Genomic DNA, 27,749 nt, shown 5'->3' with positions numbered 1-27,749 from the left:
ATAATTTCGGGCGCACTTCCCTTTAATTGGCTGCTGAATAAAAGAAATCGTCCACTTCAAAACTAAGGCAACAAATTAAGTTTCATAGTTCTCATTAGAGCGAATGCATTGAGAAATCTTGCACCTTAATTTATTTTGAAGCATTCAAAATGATGTTATAAATAGAATTTTAACAGGTTTATCATGTATTTTCATCTATGCAGCGAAGTGAAATCTAAGAGAAAACGTTATTTGACTAAATGAAATTTCTAAATAATCAGCTTGTTATTCTCTTTTCTAGTAGAATATACGTTGTATGCTATTCTAGTTGATTGTATGTGGTGCACATTTGTTGGCGAAGCATTTTCATACGTGTAAAAGTGTTTTTCACTGTGATATTACATTTATCATGTTAAATTAGCGCCATTGTAGGTGATATTTTCGCGTTAGCCATTCCCATCAATCCGGCTACTTCGGCCGCCATGTTTTTTATAATACGGTCTGAGGATTGGAGTCGGTCTTGAACAGGCAGTGATCGAGACGGTGGTGGTCGTACTTAAGAGATCATCGAGCCTGTTACTTTGTCACCGATATTTTTTTTTTGTCACCGATATATCAGATACGCTGTCACGGAAGTATCTGTGACAAAATATCGTTTTACTTGGATCACGCTATGTTATCCGCTCTAGCTCAAGGTCTATATATCCGTTTTTGATTTACCAGTTACCTACGGCGATATTAAAGGTGTTAAATCATACATTTTATCATAATGTAATTATGAGCACAGTAGAGAGAATACCTGTCTAGCAACTCTATAACTAGCTCATGTTTCATACGCAGTGCGAATCCAACAGATTAGTCCTCAGCTGGTAAATGAGGCATGTTTGATTACATTATATTTTTTCGAGAAGTACTTGTCCGATTTTCAAAATAATCACGGTGCTGAATTTGTAATGTTTGTAGATTTAAGGGTATGTGTACAAAATAGTGCGGTACCGTTTAAAAAAGGCGAAGTCAGTACCATGATCCCAGAAAATATTAACTTAATGACACAGTACGTACTTTAAGCCCTTTTAGCCTTTGGTACCATTACTGAAAGTGAAAACAAAATGTCAGTATCTTTAACCGTTCATGAGTTATTTGAGGTGGACAACTTTGCTGAATAGTCCTGTATATGGGAGGAATATTTGTATTAAGTTCATAAATGTATTACTTTTATTCTTTTTATTTTTTAAACCCACATCAAGTAGGCCCTACTGTCCCCCTGTGGGTGGGGGCGGTAGAATAACACCCACGGTATCCCCTGCCTGTCGTAAGAGGCGACTAAAAGGGGCCCCAGGGGCTCTGAACTTTGGAGCGTGGGTTGGCGACCACGGAGCCCTCAGCTGAGTCCTGGCATTGCCTCCACTTACTTGTGCCAGGCTCCTCACTTTCATCTATCCTATCCGACCTCCCTTGGTCAACTCTTGTTCTTTTCCGACCCCGACGCTATTAGGTTTGCGAGGGCTAGGGAGTCTTTCATTTTCATGCCCTTCGTGGCCCTTGCCTTTCTTTGGCCGATACCTTCATTTTTCGAAGTGTCGGACCCCTTACATTTTTCTCTCTGATTAGTGTTATATAGAGGATGGTTGCCTAGTTGTACTTCCTCTTAAAACAATAATCACCACCACCACAACTAGGCCATACTGTAAATAATTGGCATCCCGGAGACACGACACGAGTAATCATATTCCGCTTGTTAATTTATTGCGCACCATGTTAACTACCTTTTCCCTATGCATTATTAAAACTTCAAATTATAAATGTGAATGTTATTTTTCCCTTTTCTAATGTCACGAATCTTCCGAAAAATACTACCCAACGTTGTCACACATAAACTAGAAGTATTTCTATACTGGCCGCCCGAGACCAAAGAGTGACCGTGACGATCATCATATGCTCGTGCTTCCTGTGAATGAATCACATAAAAAGTCAGATATTTTTTTTATCACAGATACGCCGGTCAGATATATTCTGAAATATCATTTAAGCTCATCTCTAACCGTGACCCGTGACGATAGTCATATGCTCGTGCTTCCCATTGCTGAATCACAGATAAAAGTCACAGATATTTTTGTGTCATAGATACGCCTGTGACCGATATTCTGAAATATCGGTTTAGCTCATCTTTAGTCGTACTGTGGGAAAGGCACCAAGCGGCTAAGCCCATCAGCTGATCGAAGTGAGCGGTCTGAATGAATGTTATGAATTGTACTTGTGAAGTAACTAAGTGTGTTCTTCGGATAATTGTGACTGTCGAAAGACAGACCTTTATTGTTAAGTACATTGCATGATTCTTCTATAAATTTATCACATCAGAAGTTACACAGACAGCTCTTACTGAGATAACCTGATCTTTTAGTTTAGGTTCGGTATGTTATTTTCATATGTTGAGTAATGTAAATTCAAGGAACGTTATACTTCTCATGGAATTTATTAATGGAATCGTTACCGTATAGCATAATTTTGTGGAAATACAATGTTAATAATTTAAATACATTGCCACAATGCCAAAAAGTTGAGGGCATCACGACGAATATCCAACTATACAAGTGACTATACACAACAGTACACCAATATTCTCACGCCTTACGAATGAGGACAGGATAAACTTACGGAAGGTGAAAATCCTAGCCGAAATTGTAACTACCCATTACGATGAATACAGCAGTATGTTTCACTCATTTTCCCGAGCTGAGGGTGAGTTCTGGTTTTGACTCTCTTCTCGTTATGTAAATACATGGCAGTGCGTTTTATTGTTGATAAAGTACAGTCCTAAAAGTAACATAGATGATCAGTAGGGCTCGGATGTTTAGGAAAAGTCATAACTTTTTCTTTGCCTCTGTTTCCTTGCCTGATTGGATTTTGGTGGAAATCAGGTGATTATCGTCAACATTAAGTGATTTTTATTTGTCATATAAATGCATATTTTGGCTATTTTTGTCATAAGGTCATATTTTGAGCTATTTTCGCAGATGCGTCATATTTCGGTCATATTTTGGCGGCTTAACGACAGCTGTAGCTGTGCAAAATCATCTTCAACGTACCGAATTCGAAGTAGTGTTCATAAAACTGCTTCTCAGTATCACATCTGCAGTTAATACAAGCGGAATACTCTGCCTCTTCTATCAAGATTGGGTAGGAATTGTTTTCGAACAATTTGTCAGAAAGTCTGGCATATATACGGTATATAGTCGAACTTTGGAATTATATCGAGCGCAATTACTCGTTTAGAAACTGCTAGCTCAGAAATTCAAGCAAGTATTGAAATCCTTTACAACAATCACATGTAATAGTTGGCGAAAGTGTAAAACGGAATTTTTAAAACACTCTCGCCAACTATTTTCGAGTCATATTTTGTAATTTTTACGTCATATTTCGTCACTTTTGAGGTCATATTTCGTCACTTTTGAGGTCATATTTGCTTGCTTATTTGGGCTATTTTTAGGTCTTAAACATCCGAGCCCTAATGATCAGTAACCAAGTGAGCCTACATTTGTGTTATTTCTTGGGTTAGGTAATATTGAGAACGTGCAATAAAAGCGGACTCCAGTCCAAAATCCAGTTTATAAAATCCAGCCTTCTGTTAAATGATTTTGGCATAGTTATACATACACTTTAAACAATTTAAATTAAGCTATTGCTAGTGGATAATATTTAGGCATTACAAATAATGCAACTTAATTCCTTGAAGAATAGTGACAGAAGTTCCGAGAAATGAAACCACGAAAGCTGCACTGTATGTTTGATCATCAAGAGGCATAGTGGCATAGCTTAATTTTTTTATTAGTGTACGTTCGCTGTCTCCATATTTTTATTGATGCATAATAATTATGATTTGTTGGGTACATGGATGAGTAATTCAATCATTACGATTTCACCACATTTTAAGTCTACTTCTCCTAAAATTGCCGTGACCTAACTTACAAGAAAGCAAACGATTAGAGAAGTTAATGATCTCATTTGTTCTATTAATATAACATTTGAGAATATTTCTTAACTAAAGCACAGACTTATCATGTGCTTGCATTGTGCGGAAGAAACTGTTCGCCTATTTGCGTGACGTCATCCGAGTTACAGTACGGCCTGTACTTCACCCACGGCTACCCAGATTGAACTACGTCCGTGGTTAATGGCAGAATCATTTTTATGGTTTCTCGGACTCACTATTACTTGCGAATCGGAATTATTTTATTGTTGATTTCCATTTTCTCACCAGGCTGCCCACTGTACCAGGCCTGGTTTTCGAACATCGAATAACGAATAACATTATTATTATTATTATTATTATTATTGTTATTATTATTCTCAGGTATGGAAAAAACCATACCCCACCTACAAAATTACAATAACAAAAAGAGACTTTAGTCATACCATGTGATCTGTTAAAGTCAGGGCCTCTCAGAGTGCATGCGCCTGGTGCATGCACTGTGCACGGTGCAAAAGACGACTTCGCTTGGTTGACCAGAGTGTAGACCCCCACCCCTCGATTTGGAGCAGTAGCGCTGTCTCTCTCTTTCCCCCACGCCTGTCTCGCTCGCTCCCCCCTGTCTCCCTCTACCTCACTCGCTCCGTAGCGCTCCACATCCGAGCCGAGTTGAGCCGAGCTTAGCCGAGTAGCCCAGAGACGAAGCGTTGGTCCGAGGCGAGCCGAGCGAGACCGAAGCACTGTGCACAGGAACGCTGCGCCGCTGTATGCACGCGTGAGACTTTGGGCGTTTGAGAGCCCCTGTGTTAAACTATCAAAATCAAAAGGAAATTTCGAACTATCCTACGTCAGCGTCTTTAGCATGAAACCCGATTTTGATTTGAGATTACTATTTTCAAATAGATTCTTATTTTGAAGTGAATGAAGTGACAGGAAATGGTGTATTTCATGGTTTACCTTTTCCGGATAACATGAGTGTATTTTGGAATTATTTTCACCAGGCGAGTTGCCCGTGCGGTTAGGGACGTGCAGCTGTGAGCTTGTATCCGGGAGATGGGTTCAATCAAATCATTCAATACTGATCTGCATTTAGGGCAGTCGCCCAGGTGGCAGATTCCCTATCTGTTGTTTTCCTAGCCTTTTCTTAAACGATTTCAAAGAAATAGGAAATTTATTGAACACCTCCCTTGGTAAGTTATTATAATCACTAACTTCCCTTCTTATAAATGAACATTTGCCCCAATTTGTCCTCTTGAATTCCAACTTTATCTTCATATTGCGACCTCTCCTACTTTTAAAGACGCCACTCAAACTTATTCGTCTACTAATGTCATTCCACGCCATCTCTCCACTGACAGCTCGGTACATACCACTTAATCGAGCAGCTCGTCTTATTTCTCCCAATTCTTCCCAGCCCAAACTTCGCAACATTTTTGTAACGCTACTCTTTTGTCGGAAATCACCCAGAACAAATCGAGCTGCTTTTCTTTGGATTTTTTCCAGTTCTTGAATCAAATAATTCTGGTGAGGGTCCCATACACTGGAACCATACTCTAGTTAGGGTCTTACCAGAGACTTATATGAGCTCTCCTTTACATCCTTACTACAACCTTTAAATACCCTCATAACCATGTGCAGAGATCTGTACCCTTTATTTACAATCCCATTTATGTGATTACCCCAATGCAGATCTTTCCTTATATTAACACCTAGATACTTACAATGATCCCCAAAAGGAACTCTCACCCCATCAACGCAGTAATTAAAACTGAGAGGACTTTTCCTATTTGTGAAACTCACAACCTGACTTTTATCCCCGTTTATCATCATACTATTGCCTGCTGTCTATCTCACAACATTATCAAGGTCACGTTGCAGTTGCTCACAATCTTGTAACTTATTTATTACTCTATACAGAATAACATCAACTTCAAAAGGTCTTACCTCTGATTCCGTTTGTTTACTCATATCATTTATATATATAAGAAAACATAAAGGTCCAACAATACTGCCTTGAGGAATTTCCCTCTTAATTATTACAGGGCCAGATAAAGCTTCGCCTACTTTCATTTTCTGAGATCTGTTTTCTAGAAATATAGCAACCCATTCAGTCACTCTTTTGTCTAATCCAACTGCGCACATTTTTGCCAGTAGTCTCCCATGATCCACCCTATCAAATGCTTTAGACAGATCAATCGCGATACAGTCCATTTGATCTCCTGAATCCAAGATATATGCTGTAACTTGCTGGAATCCTACAAGTGTAGCTTCGGTGGAATAACCTTTCCTAAAATCGAACTGCCTTCTATCAAACCAGTTATTAATTTCGCAAACATGTCTAATATACTCAGAAAAAATGCCTTCCCAAAGCTTACATGCAACGCAAATCAAACTTACCGGTCTGTAATTTTCAGCTTTATGTCTATCACCCTTTCCTTTATACACAGGGGCTACTATAGCAACTCTCTATAAATTTGGTATAGCTCCTTCAACCAAACAATAATTAAATAAGTACTACAGATATGGTACTATATCCCAACCTATTGTCTTTATTATATTCCCAGAAATCTTATCAATTCCAGACGCTTTTCTAATTTTGAACATCTGCATCTTATTGTAAATGTCATTGTAATCATATGTAAATTTTAATACATCTTTAGCATTAGTCTCTTCCTCTATCTGGACATTATCCTTGTAACCAACAATCTTTACATACTGCTGACTGAATACTTCTGCCTTCTGAAGATCCTCACATACACACTCCCGTTGTTCATTAATTATTCCTGGAATGTCCTTCTTGGAACCTGTTTCTGCCTTAAAATACCTATACATACCCTTCCATTTTTCACTAAAATTTGTATGACTGCCAATTATGCTTGCCATCATGTTATCCTTAGCTGCCTTCTTTGCTAGATTCAATTTCCTAGTAAGTTCCTTCAATTTCTTCTTACTTCCACAGGCATTTCTAACTCTATTGCATTCCAGTCTGCACCTCCTTCTTAGTCTGTTTACTTCTGTGTTATAATATAGTGGATGTTTACCATTCCTTACCACCTTTGTAGGTACAAATCTATTTTCACATTCCTCAACAATTGCTTTAAACCCATCCCATAGTCTGTTTACATTTTTAATTTACCGTTATCCACCGGTGATAATTACTCGTACTTTTTAGAAACTACCTCATGCCTGTTTTATCAGCCATATGGTACTGCCTAATAGCCCTATTTTTATGACCTTCCTTTCTATCACATTTATTTTTAACTACGACAAAAACTGCTTTATGATCACTAATACCTTCTATTACTTCGGTTTCCCTATAGAGCTCATCTGGTTTTACCAGCACCACATCCAGGATATTTTTCCCTCTAGTTGGTTCCATCACATTCTGAATCAGCTGTCCTTTCCATAATAACTTATTTGCCATTTGTTGGTCATGCTTCCGGTCGTTTGCATTTCCTCCCCAATTGACATTTGGTAAATTCAGATCTCCCGCTACAATCACATTCCTTTCCATGTCGTTTCCCACATAGCTGATTATCTTATCAAATAATTCTGAATCCGTGTCAGCGCTACCCTTTCCCGGTCTGTACACTCCAAAGATATGAAGTTGCCTATTATCTTTAGAAATGAGCCTTACACCTAAAATTTCATTTTTTTCATCTTAAACTTTTTCGTAGCTTACAAATTGTTCTTTCACCATAATGAATACTCCCCCTCCCACCATTCCTATCGTATCTCTACGATACACACTCCAGTTCCGTGAGAAAATTTTTGCATCCATTATATCATTTCTCAGCCATGATTCAACTCCTATTACAATATCTGGTAGGTATATATCTATTAAATTACTTAATTCTATTCCTTTCTTTACAATACTTCTACAGTTGAGCACTAACAGTTTTATGTCATCCCTACTTGATTTCCAGTTCCCTGTTCCCTTAACACCGCTGCCTAGCGCACCCTGTTTCCCTGAATGTACCTCCCTGTAAAATTTCCAAACAAATTTCCTAACTTATATGTACCACTGCGGTTTAAGTGAAGGCCATCTGAGCGCAGATCCCTATCTCCTACCCACCCATTAGGATCTAGAAGTTTCACTCCCAGTTTCCCACAGACCCACTCCATAGTCTCATTTAAATCCCCAATCACCCTCCAGTCAGTATCCCTCCTAGACAGTATTCCACTGATAACAATCTCCGCTTCCTTAAACTTTACCCGTGCTGCATTTACCAGATCCCACACATCTCTAACTATGTTTTTTTGGTACTTATATCAGCTTGCCTTACGTTGTTGGTCCCATCGTGAAACACTACCACCTTCTCCTTCCTCTCCTCCCTCAACATCTGCCTCAACCTAATTCCTGGATAACACTTTATCCTGGTTCCATTTCCTCCACACACTTTCCCCACATGTCTAACGATAGAATCCCCCATGACCAGAGCCTCAACCCAACCCACCTCATTTGATCCCTCCCCTCCTGGTCAGCCTTATCTTTCCTGATAGCTGCAGAAGCTACTTCCTCCTCCCTTTTCTCCTTCCTATGAACCTGTTTCACCTGTCTTTTCCTATCCTCTACTCTACATTTCCCTTTCCTACCTTTTCCCTTCCTTACATTCCCTTCCCTTGCATTGTTGGATGCGCTCGTGAACGGTTGGCTGTTGAGGGAGCTAGTGATAAAGTAGTTAAAACCTATTGAAATTATTGAAATTTTGTGTGTGTGTGTGTTCCATTTAGTGCTATTTATATATTGGTGTTTAGTGCTAGTTGGAGAAATTGGGAGTAGTGATATTTATTTAAATTTTATAACAAGTAATTCACTTGGTGTTCGGTAGATTACGTTTTCTAGGTTAAGTAGGCTAGCTAGGTGTACCTTGTTTCGAATTTAGTTTTAGGAAATACTTTAGGTAATAATATTAACTTTTAAAACAATATTTTTAAATATCTGTAGATTCGTTGGTATATTAGTTACAAATGTGGGTTATCATAAGGCGTTGTAACTCATTGTAACTTCCCCCGCAATTTTCCGATATTTCGTATGGATATCCGTTCAAAATATCACAAAGGTAATAACAAATACAGTAGAGACAATACGCGACACTGAGCGAGATATCGAGGGACAGCTATTGGAGCTCTCTCTAGCGGATAGACCTGAACAGTACTAATTCTGTCATAAGAGCAAGTGTATTTTTGTGTGCAGTTTTTGGTGTTATTTATGCGTTTTCAGTGAGTTGACATAATTAAATAGTAGTGTGTGTCATTCCTTGATATCTCCTCTCAACATGAGGGGAAGGGTATGTGCTGTGCTTGGCTGCAGTAACTATGAAGTAGAGAAAAATGCGCGGTCGTTCTTCAGGTTCCCTCGTGACAAGAAAATGTAAGTAATATTGTGTTTGCATATATATTCTTCCAGTGACCGAGATTTTTATAGTACTTCATAATCTTCTGACCTGCTCGACCCATATTTTAACTGGCATAAAATGTAATACGCATATTTTATTGTATAGTGCAGCAGTTAACCTTCAATACCGATGTGTTGTTGTAGGTGTGATCTGTGGGTTTTGAAATGTCACAGAAGTGATTTGGATAAGGAGTATAAGAAAGAAGGGACGTTACGCTTATATAAGAATTATAAGATCTGTTCAGATCATTTCCAGGCCAGCGACTTTAAAAATCCTCGACTATACAGCCAAGGATATGTTACATTTTTACTCTAATTGTACGTAAATATTTCTCAAAGCATCACTATCGACAACATTTTCATACTTTTCTTTCTTTAATCCCTCTTCTCAGATGAAAGCCGGAATTTTATAGATTTTCTTTCTGTTAGTAGGCTTTATGTTAAGAGGAAAATTGTCCAGCTTTTAAATGTTAATTCATTGCATCATGTGTGTAAGGAATGTGCCGATATTTTTATTGACAAGTGTCTTAATGCGATCATACAATGTTTTCTAAATGAGGAAAAAGACAAATCCAACCGTAAAAGTTCAGGCAGGAATGCTAAAGCTAAAAAAGTAATGCATAAATGAAAGATCAAGCCATTTCACAGCAGCCCATTTCATATCGTGTTTATGTGTCTAATTTCAGTCTTTGAATAATAACCTTTTAAATAATTCTTCATTCATTTATCCAGAATTGCTTTAGCAACTTCGAAGTTAATATCTCAATACCACTTTCTTTCTAGACGTAATTTATTTATCCATTTCCGTATATACATTCCCATTGATTTTTTATTTTAGCGCGATTTGTTCAGGTCAAGTCACTAGGAGCGCCACCGTCGAATTGTCTCCCATTTTAGAAAGGCGAAATCCGTAAGTGTCGCGTATTGTCTCTACTGTATTTGGTAATAATTTATTAAATTACATAACACGATACGCCTGTAAACTTCGATTTAAAAAGAAGCTAAAGAGAATACACGGTAATTTCACTGGATAATTACGGCACTTAACAGTTTTTGGATTGTTGACGATTGCTGCTACACGCACATGGCAGTTGTGTAAATCAATACAAAATCAGCTCATTACTTTATTCCGATAATTTGTAATCTTAGTTCCCTGCATACTTTGTACTTTTCACCTTCGTTTATTCATCGAGTAAAAGTTAATAATCTAATAATCAATCCCAATAATATTGCAGTTCAAGCCCCCGGCGTAGTTTTGACAGAAATTATTGTAGACAAACTCTTATTTTTCAGCATTTAAGGACACTTTTATTCTCCATCCCGCGTAGTAGGGAAAATAATAATGATCCACCAGCGGTAAAAAGTCATATAACCACATTTCAGCTGAGAATTGTGGTGTAGATACAGTATATTTAGATAGTACCGTATCTTACCTGCTATATTCGTGTGTATCTATTAGAGCATAGTACTAATAATAATCTGTCTAAGGATTTGGCATTGTTGGTAATCTCTGAGTGCAGTAGTTCTTGCAAAATTTCAAACTTGCAATTTTCATTTCTGTTTGTGTTTAATAGCGACATACGGTAGGCTACCGGTATTGTAATTAGGATACGTCTGAACGTAGTTCAAAATTATTGTAGTGGACTGTACAGTAGTATATGTGTAATATCTTATTAGAATTTGGCGTGCTTATTTTATTATTGTAAAATATTTGTGTAGTACCGTTATAGTAGAGGTATCCGTAGAAACTCTCTTACTAAAATTCTGTTGTTGTAATTAGGATAGGCTTAATTGCAGTTTAGAATTGTGTAATTCTTGTGTATTGCTTACGGTATTCAGTAATTAACAGTAGGATAAAAATAGTGTAAGACTAAGTAGTATTATAGTGTAGTCGTATATTAATTACCTTATTGTCGTGTCATCTTTGAGTACTATCCCAGACAATATATCACTCGAACCCCACTGACGGCAGCCCTGAATATGGTTTTCCGTGGTTTCCCATTTTCACAAAAGGCAAATGCTGGGGCTGTACCTTAATTAAGGCCACGGCCGCTTCCTTCCCACTCCTAGGTCTTTCCTACGTCATCGTCGCCATAAGACCTATCTGTGTCCGTGTGATGTAAAGCAAATTGAAAAAAAAAACTATTTTCATTTGGATTCTTATAACCGTGCTATTTACTGGACTTGTTAAAACTAGTTTCTCGCGAAGTGGAAAATCTGGCAACATTAAGAAGCTAAAGAAACGCGCCACCTCAGTTCATAAACCAGTTTTTGGTGCCGGGAGGATCCAAGGACACTTTCGGCTCGCCTAGTGCAGGTCTGTCTGTCTGCCGTCCATGGGAGATTTACGGTCTGGGTGTGAGATGCTGATGGTGTATGGAGAGGGTGAAATCCAGTGTCGGCAGACAGACTACCACTGTCGAATAAAACCAAGGAGTCTGATCAAGGGGTAATGTTCTCATCCAAAAGACGAATCACCATCAAGAACGTCATATGCCCTCACTATATATGAACTGCGGAACTGGAACTAAATCCAGGCTTTTGATACGCAATCTAGTGATCTACCCTGCCAGCCGACATTCCAATGGCAAATATTTTTCCACCAACGGCACTGGAACAGGCTAACCATTGTTTCAAACCATAAGGGCTTGACGCCTGAACGATTATGGCCATCATGTGAAACAAGGGAAGAAGTAGCACTTGATGAGTTAGATGGTACGACTTACCTGACGACAGAACTCCACTTGCTGCCTATCCCGTACTCTTGCAGTTGTTGTAATGTTTCCTCACATCCACTGTCTGCTTCCATAGTAAATATCACCTGTAAAATGAAAGCAAAGACCAACTGATTGTATTCCCCTTTCGTATCTATACTAACATAAGGAGATAAAATAATAATAATTGAACCGGGAGGTACACCTCTACGCCGCACATTTAAATCTTGCGCCTAATAGAATTCCTCTACTGGAGGAACAGTGAACTTGAAACTGGACCAACTTATAAATTTACTTTGAAGATGGCACCACTAAAATTTGATGTAATTTTGTTATTGTGAAGTTTCCAGTACTGTGTGAATTTCTATTTGTGTTGTTTGCCCTTTATCAAGAAGTTTGGACTTTCTTCAACAGGTCACTGCTCATAAACTATCATGTACCCTGGTGCGAAGTTGAAGAACCTTGATTTGAAGAAATTTTGTATTCATAAGTTTTATTTTACTAAATTTCGTTCATTCAGTTTTTGGTTGGCAATATTTATCTTTTCTTTCCGCCAGTTTTGAATTTAGCCAATCACGAATTTCTGTAATTAAATTTCTGCCTATCACAGGCTTCTTCCTCGATTTTGAGTGTAACTTTTAAATTCTCCAATAAAGTGAGAGGGTGTGGCTGGTTTATTCATGAAAGGTCTCAAACTTTCCCCGAGGGTTTATAAACTGCGGATTTTCACGGTTCTTGGCCATTTAATCGTCATCTAACTTAGTGTGTGTGTCAAGCGGGAGGCGGGAGGCGCCTCTTTCATCAGGCAGCAGTTCTTCAGTAAGGTAATGGCCAATTAACATCTTTATTTCTTGCTAGCTCTGCAGTTCAACCCGAGGGTGAGGTCCGAAACCTTAACTATGTAACCTACTTTTCTGTACATGTAACTTCTGCCGGCTTTTGTAATAACTTCATAAAACTTTAACTGTAAATCGGGGATAGAGAGTGATGTACCCTCTCGAGCTCCCCATCATATTGGTTTGAGGTGACTACGTTTTGTAACTGGTTTTCTTCCTTTCCGTAATGTCATAAATTTTCTTTCGTATACGAGTCACCTTAGTTTGGGAAGCTTGATATTGTGAGTTGGGAGCAAGCGCTCCATGTATTGAGAGATTTCTGCCCTTGTGTAAATTTGTACATTTGTAAATTCGAATTAAGAGCTCACAAAAATGGTAAAACTAGGGGCTGGTAGCCCAAGTGTGTTAAAGTTCCGAAATCTTGGATTTTTTCCTAAGTCTTGTACCTGAACTGTCATTGTTATCTCACTAAGTGAAAAGTTGTTAAAGTTTTTTTTTAATTTTTTAAAAATATAACCTTCAGTTTGCATTTTAAATTTTGTTCTGGACATTGTAGTTAGACCCATTCACCCCGGCACCTTTTTTCACCTCTGCTGGTTCACGGGTAACCCCGTAACAATAATAACAATAATAATAACAAATGTTACGGAGATTATCCGTGGAGTAGAAAGAGGTGAAAGAAGGTGCGGGTGTTGAATGGATCTAACTACCACATCAAACATACATACATACATACATACATACATACATACATACATACATACATACATACATACATACATACATACATACATACATACATACATACATACATACATACATACATACATACATACATACATTATCATTATAGACTGTTATGCCTTTCAGCGTTCAGTCTGCAAGCCTCTGTGAATTTACTAAACGTCGCCACAATCCTCGATTTGCAACTAGTGTTGTGGCCTCATTTAGTTCTATACCTCTTATCTTTAAATCGTTAGAAACTGAGTCTAACCATCGTCGTCTTGGTCTACCTCTACTTCTCTTACCCTCCATAACAGAGTCCATTATTCTCCTAGGTAACCTATCCTCTTCCATTCGCCTCACATGACCCCACCACCGAAGCCGGTTTATGCGTACAGCTTCATCCATCGAGTTCATTCCTAAATTAGCCTTTATCTCCTCATTCCGAGTACCCTCCTGCCACTGTTCATACCTGTTTGTACCAGCAAACATTCTTGCTACTTTCATGTCTGTTACTTCTAACTTATGAATAAGATATCTTGAGTCCACCCAGCTTTCGCTCCCGTAAAGCAAAGTTGGTCTGAAGACAGACCGATGTAAAGATAGTTTCATCCGGGAGCTGACTTCCTTCTTACAGAATACTGTTGGTCGCAACTGCGAGCTCACTGCATTAGCTTTACGACACCTTGATTCAATCTCACTTACTATACCATCCTGGGAGAACACACAACCTAAATATTTGAAATTATCGACCTGTTCTAGCTTTGTATCACCAATCTGACATTCAATTCTGTTGAATTTCTTACCTACTGACATCAATTTAGTCTTCGAGAGGCTAATTTTCATACCATACTTCTTGCACCTATTTTCATGTTCCAAGATATTAGACTGCAGGCTTTCGGCACAATCTGCCATTAAGACCAAGTCGTCAGCATAGGCCAGACTGCTTACTATATTTCCACCTAACTGAATCCCTTCCTGCCATTTTATACCTTTCAGCAGATGATCCAAGTAAACTACGAACAGCAAAGGTGAAAGATTACAGCCTTATCTAACCCCTGTAAGTACCCTGAACCAAGAACTCATTCTACCATCAATTCTCACTGAAGCCCAATTGTCAACATAAATGCCTTTGATTGATTTTAATAATCTAACTTTAATTCCATAGTCCCCCAGTATAGCAAACATCTTTTCCCTCGGTACCCTGTCATATGCTTTCTCTAGATCTACGAAACATAAACACAACTGCCTATTCCTCTCGTAGCATTTTTCAGTTACCTGGCGCATACTGAAAATCTGATCCTGACAGCCTCTCAAAATTGAATTTAAAACTTTAACAAAGGTTATATTTCTCTTTAAATCGCAAACTGAACAATCTTTTCACTGAGTGAACAACATGTTACAGGTACAATGACAATTTCAAAAATTGGAAAATTCAAGATTCAGGTCTTAACAACCCTGGGCTACAAGTCCCCAGGTTACAAATTTACAATTGAAAGTGGTATTATTTAGGTAAGGGTAGAAAACCCCTACTTCAATAGCACTTGCTCCCAAAATTTACAATACCTAGCCTTCCAGAGGCACACTTCACTATTACAAAACTTAAAAAGAGCTAACAGGCTCTCAGTTTCTTCCAGCCTACACGAGGCAACATTACATCAAAATCTAACACTCTCTGGACTCCCCAGACACGAATTACAAATAGAAATAGTATTACACAGAGGTATCTAGTACCCAACCTGCAGGACCTTTGCGAAAAAAAAAAAAAAAAAAAGTTAAATAAATGGACCGAACACAAACTGAATGGAGGCGAAAACTGCATTCTAGATAATGAAATATAAAATCCTACAGGGCTCTCGGCCGATGAAACAGGGGCTATTCCCAAACTACTGAGATGGCTCGCATGGAAATCACTTTAACACATTACAGGAGGAAAACAGTTACAAAACGTAGTCAGCTCAAACCAAGATGAAGGGGAGGTCGAGAGGGTAACTTACTCTCTATCCCTGATTTACAGTTAAAGACTTTATGAAGTTTTACATTAACCGAAAAAAATTACATTTTAGAAAGGTATAGATAGTTACATAGTTAAGAATTCGGACCTTCCCCTCGGATAAAGCTGCGGAGGTAGCTACAGAAAAGAGAATTTATGTGGTCATTACCTCCTAGATGTTCTGCCGGCCGAAGAAAGAAGGACGGCGATCAATTGACAAGGTACCCAGAAAAGCCGCAGTTTATACACCCTCAGGGAAGGTTCGAGAGAATTCAGGACTAATCAGGACACACCCTCTCAATTTTTATTGGTTAACACAAAGTGAACAAGGTATGCGGAATTGGTTGAAAATTAATTGCATTAATTTATGATTGGCCAGATTCAAAACTGGCGGAAAGAAAAGAAGTGTTGCCAACCCAAAAATAAATGAACATAGATTCAGTTATGAAAACCTAGAAATACGAAACTTCTTTAAGTTATAAGTTCTTTCACCTTGCACCAGAGTGCATGATCAGAGTTTTTGGTAGTGTCATCCTTAGAAAAATGTCCAAACTTCTTGATGTGTAGCAAACAAAACAAGGAGAAATTCAATCAGTTTAGGAAACTTAACAATAACACAATTCCTTAATATTTTAGAAGTGACATCTTTTGATAAAAGTTCCAACTTCATGTGGTATCAGTTTCACCTTTTGATCGATAGAGGAGTTTATTAAGGCGCTTATTTTGAATGCGCGGGGTTGAGGTGTACCTCCCGGTACAATAATAGTAATAATAATAATAATAATAATAATAATAATAATAATAATAATAATAATAATAATAATAATAATAATAATAATAATAATAATAATAATAATAATAATATCGTCGCCATAAGACCTATCTGTGTCGGTGCGACGTAAAGCAAATAGCAACAACAATAATAATAATGTTATTGGAGCCGACGACCTAGATTATAGCCCCTTTAAAAGACAAGCATCATCATCAACATTAATGTTATTGGTTTTATGATCCACTAACTAGTCTACTTTTACGATTTTTGGAGACGCCGAGGAGCCGGAATTTTGTCCAGCACTTGTTTTACGTGCTGGTAAATCTACTGACACGAGGCTGACTTATTTTAGAAGCTTCAAATACCACCGGACTGAGCCAGGATCCAACCCGCCAACGTTCAGGCGTTCTGCCGTCTGAGCTACACAGCCCGGTAAAGAAAGGACGTTTTTGAGTTGTATGTGGAAGGTAAACTCGGGAACCACTCAATGATTTCAATCATTCTTTCACCATTGATAAGCTTACAGTATTTATTCCGAATTATTAGATGCTGTACAAAGTATTATTTATTATTATTCTACCTTATCAGCAAAATAGGGCTGCTTGACCCAGACGGTAAAGAGGTGTTCGGTTCACCCGAAAGGAGATGGCTTCGATTCCCCTACACCAAAAAATGAGTACCAGGTTGATTCTTGGGGGTAAAGGCAGACGGGTATAGAGCTAATCATTCTACACCACCAAATGCTTAGGTTACGGATACGTACATCTACCCGCCGCATTGAATCCCGAATGTGCTGATGTATTTCTGGAGTATCAATCATTTGAGCCGGGCTGAGTAGCTCAGACGGTTGAGGCTCTGGCCTTCTGATCCCAACTTGGCAGGTTCGATCCTGGCTCAGTCCGGTGGTATTTGAAGGTGCTCAAATACGTCAGCCTCGTGTCGGTAGATATTTACTGGCACGTAAAAATCTACTGCGGGACTAAATTCCGGCACGTCGGCATCTCAGAAAACCGTAAAAGTAGTTAGTGGAACGTAAAAGCTGTATAAAGCTGTTGTATAGTATGGTTTAGCAATATAGCAGGCTCCATAGCCTGAGCCCCGCCATATAAGAAAGGCAATAAACTAAACTAAACTAAACTAAACTAAACTAAAAGCAATACCATTATATTATTATCATTATCAATAATTTGCACATTTCATGTAAGAAAGAGTTTCACGTGGTATGGTGGTGCGTTCTCTTCCTGTGTGTTTCTCATTATTAGGACTCGGAAGCTGAAGACCAATACATTACCTATAAAAGACCTAAACATGTCCAAAAATGCCTAAAGCTTGGCAAAAAGGACCTAAAAGTGTGATCCAAATTCATTCATAATTTTAGTTTAGATTACATATTTAATGTTTAAAAAATGCAAAATTTTAGTGGTATGTAACATCTTCTTAATCTGTTTACCCTCCAGGGTTGGTTTTTCGCTCGGGCTCTGCGAAGGATCCCACCTCTACCGCCTCAAGGGCAGTGTCTTGCGCGTGAGACACTTGGGTTGGGGATACAACTGGGAAGGATTACCAGTACCTCGTCCAGGCAGCCTCACTTGCTGTGCTCACTTACTCGCTTCGAGTGAAATTTCGCACTACCCAAAACAGAGCGAAAAATAGCGCGAGTGGGGCGAGCCGCCTTCGACAAGCCTGAAAGCTTCAGTTCTGGTTTTGCAGCCAACATGGAAACTTGTTTTGCCCCTCCAGCCGCTACATTATTTCATCATCATCATCATCATCATATAGTAGATTAGTGTCATAAAAATATCATAAAGTTAAAATAAATTTCAGTTTTTGTAAGAAATTGAAGTGTTGCGTTCTTCGTGCTGGTTGCGCTTAGTTCTTCACAATGACCCAAGAATGCTTCAAAATAGGTACCGGTAGGTTCAAAAAAGTAATGAAATGACACAATGTTGCATTATAAACCAATAGTAATTGCTTACCTGATCCAGTGACTCTGCTCTTATTTTCTTTCGCTTCGATATGATCCCGGTAGCGCTTTCATCTTCCCTTTCACTGTAGAGATAGGAAAGTTTAGTTGAGAACTAATTTCCTTCCACGCATCTTCTCTTTTATTGCGATTGAAATGGTTTTTGTTTTTCGGATTCCACATAAAATGTCGATTTTTATAGAGCTCGATGAGCTGCAAGCACTGTTCTTGATTCATCCCTCGCGGAATTTTGAGGACCACGTTTACACTCAGCGAAATTCGATGAGCGAAACCCTTTGATGCGCGGACAAAAACCTACAAGGCTCCGAGTCGCAGCGAGGGCCCTCACTCCGCAATTACTCAGGGGTGAGGGAGCGTCTACACTAGGCGCAATTCCCTCGCGAAATTATTTCGCGAAATTATTTCGCGAGGGAATTGCGCTTAGTGTAAACGCAGCTTTAGGTGTAAAGGATCGTCAGTTTTCAGAAAGCATGTTGTGAAACATTGAAAAACCTGTCTCCACATCAACAGATGTTAAAAGGTTCATACCTGAAGCAAGTGAGATCTTCCTCTTCAAAAACACATCATAATTTTATCTTTTCAATATTTCACTTGAGTCTCCGTGGCTCAGGCGGCAGCGCGCCGGCCTCTCACCTCTGGCTTCCGTGGTTAAAATCCCGGTCACTTCATGTGAGATTTGTGCTGGACAAAGCGGAAGTGGGACAGGTTTTTCTCCGGATACTCCGGTTTTCCCTGTTATATTTCATTCCAGCAACACTCTCCACTGTCATTTCATTTCATTTGTCAGTCATTAATCATTGCCCCAGAGGAGTGCGGCAGGCTTCGGCAGCCGGCACAGTTACTATCCTCGCCGCTAGATGGGGGCTCATTCATTCCATTCGTGACCCGGTCGCATGACTGGAAACAGGCTGTGCATTTTCAATATTTCACTTATCTTGCACATAGTTTGACACCCGTGATTTTATTCACGCAGTAGGTTAATTTCCATTTAATTGAATGTCCACCTCCGTAGCGTAACAGTTAGTGTTATTACCTGCCGTCCTCGCGGCCCCGGGTTCGATTCCCGGTACTGGCAGAAAATTAAGAATTGCAGGAAGGCTGGTGTGTGGTTGAAATGGTACATGCAGCTCACCTCCAATGGGGGTGTGCTTGAAAGGAGCTGCACCACCTCGGGATTAGGACACGAGTTTACTTTATTTCATTTAATATCATTTTTATTTAATTTTCTCTCTTTTCACATATGGTTCAGATATATGTATTTACTAGAGAAATGATATTTAAAAGGTGGAGGATGAAATAATGATGATTGGAATTGAGAATATGCAGTAAAAATATAGTCGAAACAAGGATAACTTGCAAAAGAAAGCCGTTAAGACCTAAAAAGGGCTAAAAAGGGCCAATAAGCCAGAAAACGCCGAAAAGGGCAAAGAAGTTCAAATTAAACCCATCATTTTCTGGCCTACATTGACCCAGAATGAAGATAAATTATGTTGGGTCTCGTCTTCGGACACGCGAGAAAAATGTACTGTGTACAGTTGTAGAAAATTCTAAGATGAAAATAAAGCGTTTCCGGACTCATGTCCATATAACATTATTTTCTTCTTCTGCGTGTTGCGAATGCGTCTTGAAAGTTTGGCTGTACCTTATAATTACACTCTATGTATCTCTGTATGTCCGGCTCTGTGGTCTAGTAGTTACGTGATTATCTGCCACCTCAGCAGGCCCGGGTTCGATTCCCGGCTCTGCCACGAAATTTGAAAAGTGGTACCAGGGCTGGAACGGGGTTCACTCAGTCTCGGGAGGTCAACTGAGTTAGAGGTGGGTTCGATTCCCACCTCAGCCATCCTGGCAGTGGTTTTCCGTGGCTTCCCACTTGTCCTCCAGGCAAAATAATGCCGGCATATTACCCATCCTAAGGCCACGGCCTTCCTTCTTCCTTGTCTATCCCTTCCAATCTTCCCATCCCCCTGTTCAGCATAGCAGATGAGGCCACCTGGGCAAGGTACTGGTCCTCCTCCCCAGTTCATCCCTCGACTCAAAGTCTCAGGACACGGTATAGGTGGGGACCTTCACTGGGTCCGAGGGAAAAACCAACCCTGGAGGGTAAACAGATTAAGAAGAAGAAGAAGAAGAAGAAGAAGAAGAAGAAGAAGAAGAAGAAGAAGAAGAAGAAGAAGAAGAAGAAGAAGAAAAATATCTGTATACGATGCTGCTGTAATTGGGATGAAAATCTTGTAGCAGGCAATTAATTAAATTAAACATAACATTTTTCTCTCTGCCAATGAAGGCTGTCTCACGGCAGCAGATCGAAATATCACAGCAATAGACCCAGCTTTTGAGTTGTTAGGCCGGGTGCATGTCAACAATATTGTATACTCTCCAAAGAACACCACTGTCACACCCTGCCCGCCGTAAGCGCAGTGCCCGTACTAGAAATACATCTACTCGTGGGCGCAAGTCGCTTCCCCTCAGTCGGCTTGTACTTCTCCACTTTGGTGACTCAGGGCTGTGCACGCCTACCGCTAATGGGCTCCAGTTACGTGTTTTGGTCTACAAGTTATGGCTGAAACATTCAGCTTCATAGACTGCGGGATAATTAATTTGTTAGCATGTGTTGTGCACTTCACAATCAACACGGTTGCTCGAAGAGATGCTACTTTTATCACAGCCTATTTTCTTTTGGTTAACTTTATAAACGCATGACGTTTTGCAATAGAAATGATATGGTAGTGGCATAATATTCGGTATTACCCTGTTTCATAATTGTACGTAAGAGAGTTGAGCATGGTAAGTCCCTAAAAATAGCCTTTTATTTGTACTACATTGTTTATGCCAACCTTTGAAATATTTATTTTCCTGGTGCAGGGTGATTACAAAGCACGTTGTTATGGACATTTTATACAAACGCCGTGATGAACACATTTAATTATGTATGTCCGCATATGAAAGAATGTATACATGTATTGCATCGAGTACCGCAGTTATGAACGTGTAATGTGCACCCCACCAGGTTTGCGCTATCAAGACCATCTACTGTACAATAATATCAGACCTTAATACAAAAACAACATGTCCGACGCATCGGTTCCATGTAAACACGCCTGTGATACATAAACATAACCTTTTGATTATCGTATTGAATTGCTAAGCTGTTAATAATAACGAACAGAAACTTTACTTTGGGTAATAGACCAACACTATCTATAAATAGCCTATGTTTAGATAAGCAATATGTGGATAATTCAAAATATACGGTACATATTTTCTATGAACTAGTATGGTAAAGGAAATAGGTAATAGAGGATTGCATTCTAAAATAATAGTCCTGGGAAAATATTTGATACGTTTCAATTCAGTCAATTAATTAATTAATAACTCACCTATGATCTGAATTTAGGGCTGTCAACCAAGTGGCAGATTACGTATCAATTGTCTACTTAGTACTTTCTTATGTGATTTCAAAGAAATTGGAAAATTATCGAATTGGTGTAGATATAGTAGGGAGCACCCTTGGTAAATTATTCCAGATTGTAATTCTTCTTCCTATAAATCAATACTTGTTTTAGAAATACATTTATTTGAATGGCCTTTCTATTACCATATGTTAAGTAGGCCTATAATAGTCTACCTCGTTCAAGAAATTTTTTAGAAACATAACCTTGTCGCGAATTTCAATTCTCTCATAACAATGATTCTGATAGGGCCTAATGATCCACCAAACTGCTACATCTGTTTCACTTCAGAGAATCTATAGGAGAATGAACTTGAAATTCTCTGGTAGCATATTTATTTTCGTTTAAAGCACTTTAACACCCGCATCGTTGGCAACGTAAATACGTACTGTAAGGGACAATATATCAATTGATACCTTGTCCTCTAATTTAACAAGGAGAATATAATCTTCATTCACAGATAAATAAATAGCTTTTATCACTTTTTATACCCTCACTTTTAAAATCCTCAAAAGGTATAGTAATTGAGAAATATACTAGGATTGGCACCAACACAGAGTTTTGGACTTATCCGAAAGAAAAAACAAAAAACAGCTCATCAAGTACACGGAACACATCCTCTCTATTGACAAATGTATCCTCGAATGTTTTAATGTACCGTAATAAATTACTTGTAACTACGAAATCGTCACGATGCATGAAGTACACTTGATCTGAATGTGAGTGCATCTCTTGTAATATGAATTACGTCCAGGCATGCACTGCGATCGACACGTCCTAATATATCAAAATAGTTTTAAAACCAAATTTCAATATAAACATGACTACACTAACGTTTCCTAATCAATCCAAACCAACAGAAAGAACTAAACAGATGCTTCGCACATGCTCATGTTTACATTTGAACAAACCGATCGGACCGCCATTTTAGCTAATATCGATAGCTGCATTAAGGTCTGATGTATATTGTAGTTGGTCTTGGCGCTATCCGATAACGTCCTGGACTAGAGCTCGTAACAGCTGTTTCTCATGCGTACAAAGTCATCAGTCAGTTCGTGGCCTTCACATGCCTGCCATTGAGGCACAATACAAATACAGCTTTTACGGCCGCAGATCGAAAACTCACAGCAACAGACCTAGCTTTTAAGTTTTTGGTCATGTTCGATCTGCGGCTGTGAAAGCCTTTATTGGCATTGTAACTCTATGGGGAGTGCATTTTGTTTTTATAACTATGAATCACGTCTCCTTTAGCAGGTTAGTAATCCTTATTTGCTAATCCAACTACGGAGACAAGTCTACCACTGTTAAGCAGCGTCTTAGAAAGGCATGCCAGTCTAACTGATGAGCCCAAATGGCATGTTCTGGGCGAAACGCTGCACATGCACACGGCCCAACAAACTAAAATCTGCTTCTATAGATGTTATTTTCTCTCTCTGTTTCACGGTTCCCCGTATCGTCTTCTCTCCCTCCAAAGGCGGACCCGGGATTCCCCAAAGGGATGGGCTAACTAAAAAAATAAAAAACACACACAAAACAGAAACAACGCCGCCTCTGTGGTGTAGTGGTTAGTGTGATTAGCTGCCACCCCCAGAGGCCCGGGTTCGATTCCCGGCTCTGCCACGAAATTGGAAAAGTGGTACGAGGGCTGGAACGGGGTCCACTCAGCCTCGGGAGGTCAACTGAGTAGAGGGGGGTTCGATTCCCTCCTCAGCCATCCTGGAAGTGGTTTTCCGTGGTTTTCCACTTCTCCTCCAGGCAAATGCCGGGATGGTACCTAACTTAAGGCCACGGCCGCTTCCTTCCCTCTTCCTTGTCTATCCTATCCTTTCCAAACTTCCCATCCCCCCACAAGGCCCCTGTTCAGCATAGCAGGTGAGGCCGCCTGGCGAGGTACTGGTCATCCTCCTCAGTTGTATCCCCATACCCAGAGTCTGAAGCTCCAGGACACTGCCCTTGAGGCGGTAGAGGTGGGATCCCTCGTTGAGTCCGAGAGAAAAACCGACCCTGGAGGGAAAACCGATTACGAACGAACGAACGAACGAACGAACAGAAACAACGAGTAATGGGACATTTTACTTGCGTAGTGATTAAATTTTTCACGTTTTTGTTTGTTTGTTATAGTATAGTAAACGCTAGTTAGGTAATTTTATATTTATTTCACCACAAAATTTCAGTACATAATGTTTAAAGTATTACCGATACATCAACTTTACTATGTACAGTTACGTATTTGCAGTTCACATCATTCAACATTTGACCAGTTAGCTGGTTCTCTCCCACTGTACTTGTAGGTTTTTAGCGCTTACGTAGGGCCGAAAAACTTCTCTCTGTAGAGGCTGTTGTGACTCGCAGGGCGGCAAACATTAATTTTGTAGCAATAGTATAATATTGAGAAATAAATCTCCTTTACATAGAACTAATATATGCAACTTTTCGGCCTTCTATTTCCTTCTGGATGAGACGTTGTCCAATTATCTCTCCATAGTGATATTTTCACTCTTAATTCAGCACTGGTTGCTTTGCACTCTGCATCATACATCTCCGCTGCTTTAATAATTTCGTCTACCGGGCGAGTTGGTCGTGCACGTAGAGGCGCGCGGCTGTGAGCTTGCATCCGGGAGATAGTAGGTTCGAATCCCACTATCGGCAGCCCTGAAAATGGTTTTCCGTGGTTTCCCATTTTCACACCAGGCAAATGCTGGGGCTGTACCTTAATTAAGGCCACGGCCGCTTCCTTCCAACTCCTAGGCCTTTCCTATCCCATCGTCGCCATAAGACCTATCTGTGTCGGTGCGACGTAAAGCCCCTAGCAAAAAAAAAAAATAATTTCGTCTACTGTAAACTTAGAAAATTGACTGGGTATAAGCCCTTCTAAGGGGTCACATTGTTAACAGTAGTAATAATGTCAACGCCACCAAAAGAAGCCTTTACCTACACAATTTTTATGTTTCATTTTCTGATTATTATTATTATTATTATTATTATTATTATTATTATGGCTTTTCAAAGAATGATAAAATTGAAACACTAGAAGATTTACGCTTGCTATTCATTGCATAGAAAATAGTAGAGTTTCGGGTAAATTTAATTTCTTGTGGCTATTCCTAGCCGAGTGCAGCCCTTGTAAGGCAGACCCTCCGATGAGTATGGGCGGCATCTGCCATGTGTAGGTAACTGCGTGTTATTGTGGCGGAGGATAGTGTTATGTGTAGTGTGTGAGTTGCAAGGAATGTTGGAGACAGCACAAACACCCGGCCCCCGAGCCATTGGAATTAACCAATGAAGGTTAAAACTCCCGACCCGGCTGAGAATCGAACCCGGGACCCTCTGAACCGAAGGCCAGTACACTGACGATTCAGCCGACGAGTCGAACTACTTTCAGGTAATATTTCAAGTATTACTTGCTCAGTAAGAAGCAAATTATCTGTGAATGTTAATGCACCGCATCCACAAGCTCGTCGTAACTTGTGAAGCCCTGGCTTCGGCGGTCGCTACACACATGAAGTCTATTGCTGCTCGGACGAGTTCAATACTTACTAACCTGTTGTCACTATACTACTATTCATCCCTGGCGAACTTTAGTGACACAGCCTACGTATTTAATGCAGGGACAAGACTGTTAGGTATAATTTCATTAAACAAAAATTACTTTGTAAACTTCTAAATTAACAAGGAGTGAGGCTACTGCGCCCCTTAGCCCCTCCCTGGATCCGCCTCTGTTTCCCTCCTCTGATCAGTTACGCATACATATCAGAATAAGTGCTGTGTTTTGCTAGCACCACCAATCAGTCACTACTGATCTGCATTTAGTGCAGTCGCCCAGGCGGCAGATTTCCTATCTGTTGTTTTCCTAGCCTTTTCTTAAATGTTTGCAAAGAAATTGGAGACTTATTGAACATCTCCCTTGGTAAGTTATTCCAATCCCCAACTCCCCTTCCTATAAACGAATATTTGCTCCAATTTGTCCTCTTGAATTCCAACTTTATCTTTATAATGTGAGCTTTCCTACTTTTAAAGACACCATCCAAACTTATTCGTCTACTGATGTCCTCCCACGCCGTCTCTCCACTGACAACTCGGAACAAACCACTTAGTCGAGCTGCTTGTCTCCTTTCTCCCAAGTCTTCCCAGCCCAAACTTTGCAACATTTTTGTAACGCTACTCCTTTGTCGGAAATCTCGCAGAACAAATCGAACTGCTTTTCTTTGGATTTTCTCCAGTTCCTGAACCAAGTAATCCTGGTAAGGGTCCCATACCCTGGAACCATACTCTAGTTGGGGTCTCACCACGGACAAATATGCTCTCTCCTTTACATCCTTACTACAACCCCGAAATACCCACATAACCATGTGCAGAGATCTGTACCCTTTATTTACAATTCCATTTATGTGATTACCCCAATGAAGATCTTTCCTTATATTAATACCTAGGTATTTACAATGATTCCCAAAGGGAACTTTCACCCCATCAACGCAGTAATTAAAACTGAGAGGACTTTTCCTATTTGTGAAACTCACAACCTGACTTTTATCCCCGTTTATCATAATACCATTGCCTACTGTCCATCTCACAACATTATCGAGGTCATTTTGCAGTTGCTCACAATCTTGTAACTTATTAATTACTCTGTACAGAATAACATCATGTGCGAAAAGCCTTATCTCCGATTCCACTTCTTTACACATATCATTGATATATATAAGAAAACATAAAGGTCCAATAATACTGCCTTGAGGAATTCCCCTCTTAATTTTTACAGGGGCAGATAGAGCGTTATCTACTCTAATTCTCTGAGTTCTATTTTCTAGCAACAGAGCCACCCATTCAGTCACTATTTTTGTCATATCCAATTGCACTCATTTTTGCCGGTTGTCTCCCATGATCTACCCTATCAAATGCCTTAGACAGGTCAATCGCGATACAGTCCAATTGACCTCCTGAATCCAGGATATCTGCTATATCTTGCTGGAATCCTACAATTTGGGCTTCAGTGGAATAACCTTTCCTAAACCCAAACTGCCTTCTATCAAACCAGTTATTAATTTCGCAAACATGTCTTATATAATCAGAAAGTACGCATTCCCAAAGCTTACATACAATGCATGTCAAACTGACTGGCCTGTAATTTTCAGCTTTATGTCTGTCACCCTTTCCTTTATATACAGGGGCTACTATAGCAACTCTCCATTCATTTGGTAAAGTTCCTTCATGCAAACAATAATCAAACAAGTACTTCAGATATGGTACTATATCCCAGCCCATTGTCTTTAGTATATCCCCCGAAACCTTATCAATTCCAGCCGCTTCTCTAGTTTTAAACTTTTGTATCTTACTGTAAATGTCATTGCTGTCGTAGGTAAATTTTAATACTTCTTTATTATTAGTCACCTCCTCTATCTGGACGTTATCCTTGTAACCAACAATCTTTACATACTGCTGACTGACTACTTCTGCCTTTTGAAGATCCTCACATACACACTCCCGTTGTTCATTAATGATTCCTGGAATGTCCTTCTTGAAACCTGTTTCTGCCTTAAAGTACCTATACATACCCTTCCATTTTTCACTAAAATTTGTATGGCCACCAATTATGCTTGCCATCATGTTATCCTTAGCTGACTTCTTTGCTAGATTCAATTTCCTAGTAAGTTCCTTCAATTTCTCCTTGCTTCCACAGCCATTTCTAACTCTATTTCTTTCCAACCTGCACCTCCTTCTTAGTCTCTTTACTTCCCTGTTATAATATAGTGGATGTTTACCATTACTTACCACCTTTAAAGGTACAAACCTATTTTCACATTCCTCAACAATTGCAACCCATCCCAGAGTCTGTTTATATTTTTATTTACCGTTTTCCACCAATCATAGTTATTAAAAACTCCCTCATGCCTGTTTTATCAGCCAGGTACTGTCGAATAGTCCTAATTTTAA

At 39.4% G+C, this 27,749-nt stretch overlaps 1 protein-coding gene across 3 annotated transcripts in view; it reads right to left on the bottom strand.

The window, feature by feature from the left end:
* LOC136873763 (uncharacterized) overlaps positions 1-27,749 on the bottom strand; it is a 304,007-nt gene that overhangs the window by 116,970 nt on the left and 159,288 nt on the right. For all 3 annotated transcript variants that reach the window (XM_067146955.2, XM_067146953.2, XM_067146954.2), the window contains exon 3: positions 12,071-12,165. In XM_067146955.2, coding sequence (XP_067003056.2) covers positions 12,071-12,165 — 95 coding nt within the window. The remainder of the gene's footprint in view (positions 1-12,070; positions 12,166-27,749) is intronic.

The sequence above is a fragment of the Anabrus simplex genome, chromosome 5 (assembly GCF_040414725.1).
Source record: "Anabrus simplex isolate iqAnaSimp1 chromosome 5, ASM4041472v1, whole genome shotgun sequence".
Lineage (NCBI taxonomy): Eukaryota > Metazoa > Arthropoda > Insecta > Orthoptera > Tettigoniidae > Anabrus > Anabrus simplex.
This window is presented reverse-complemented; position numbering and strand designations above follow the sequence as displayed.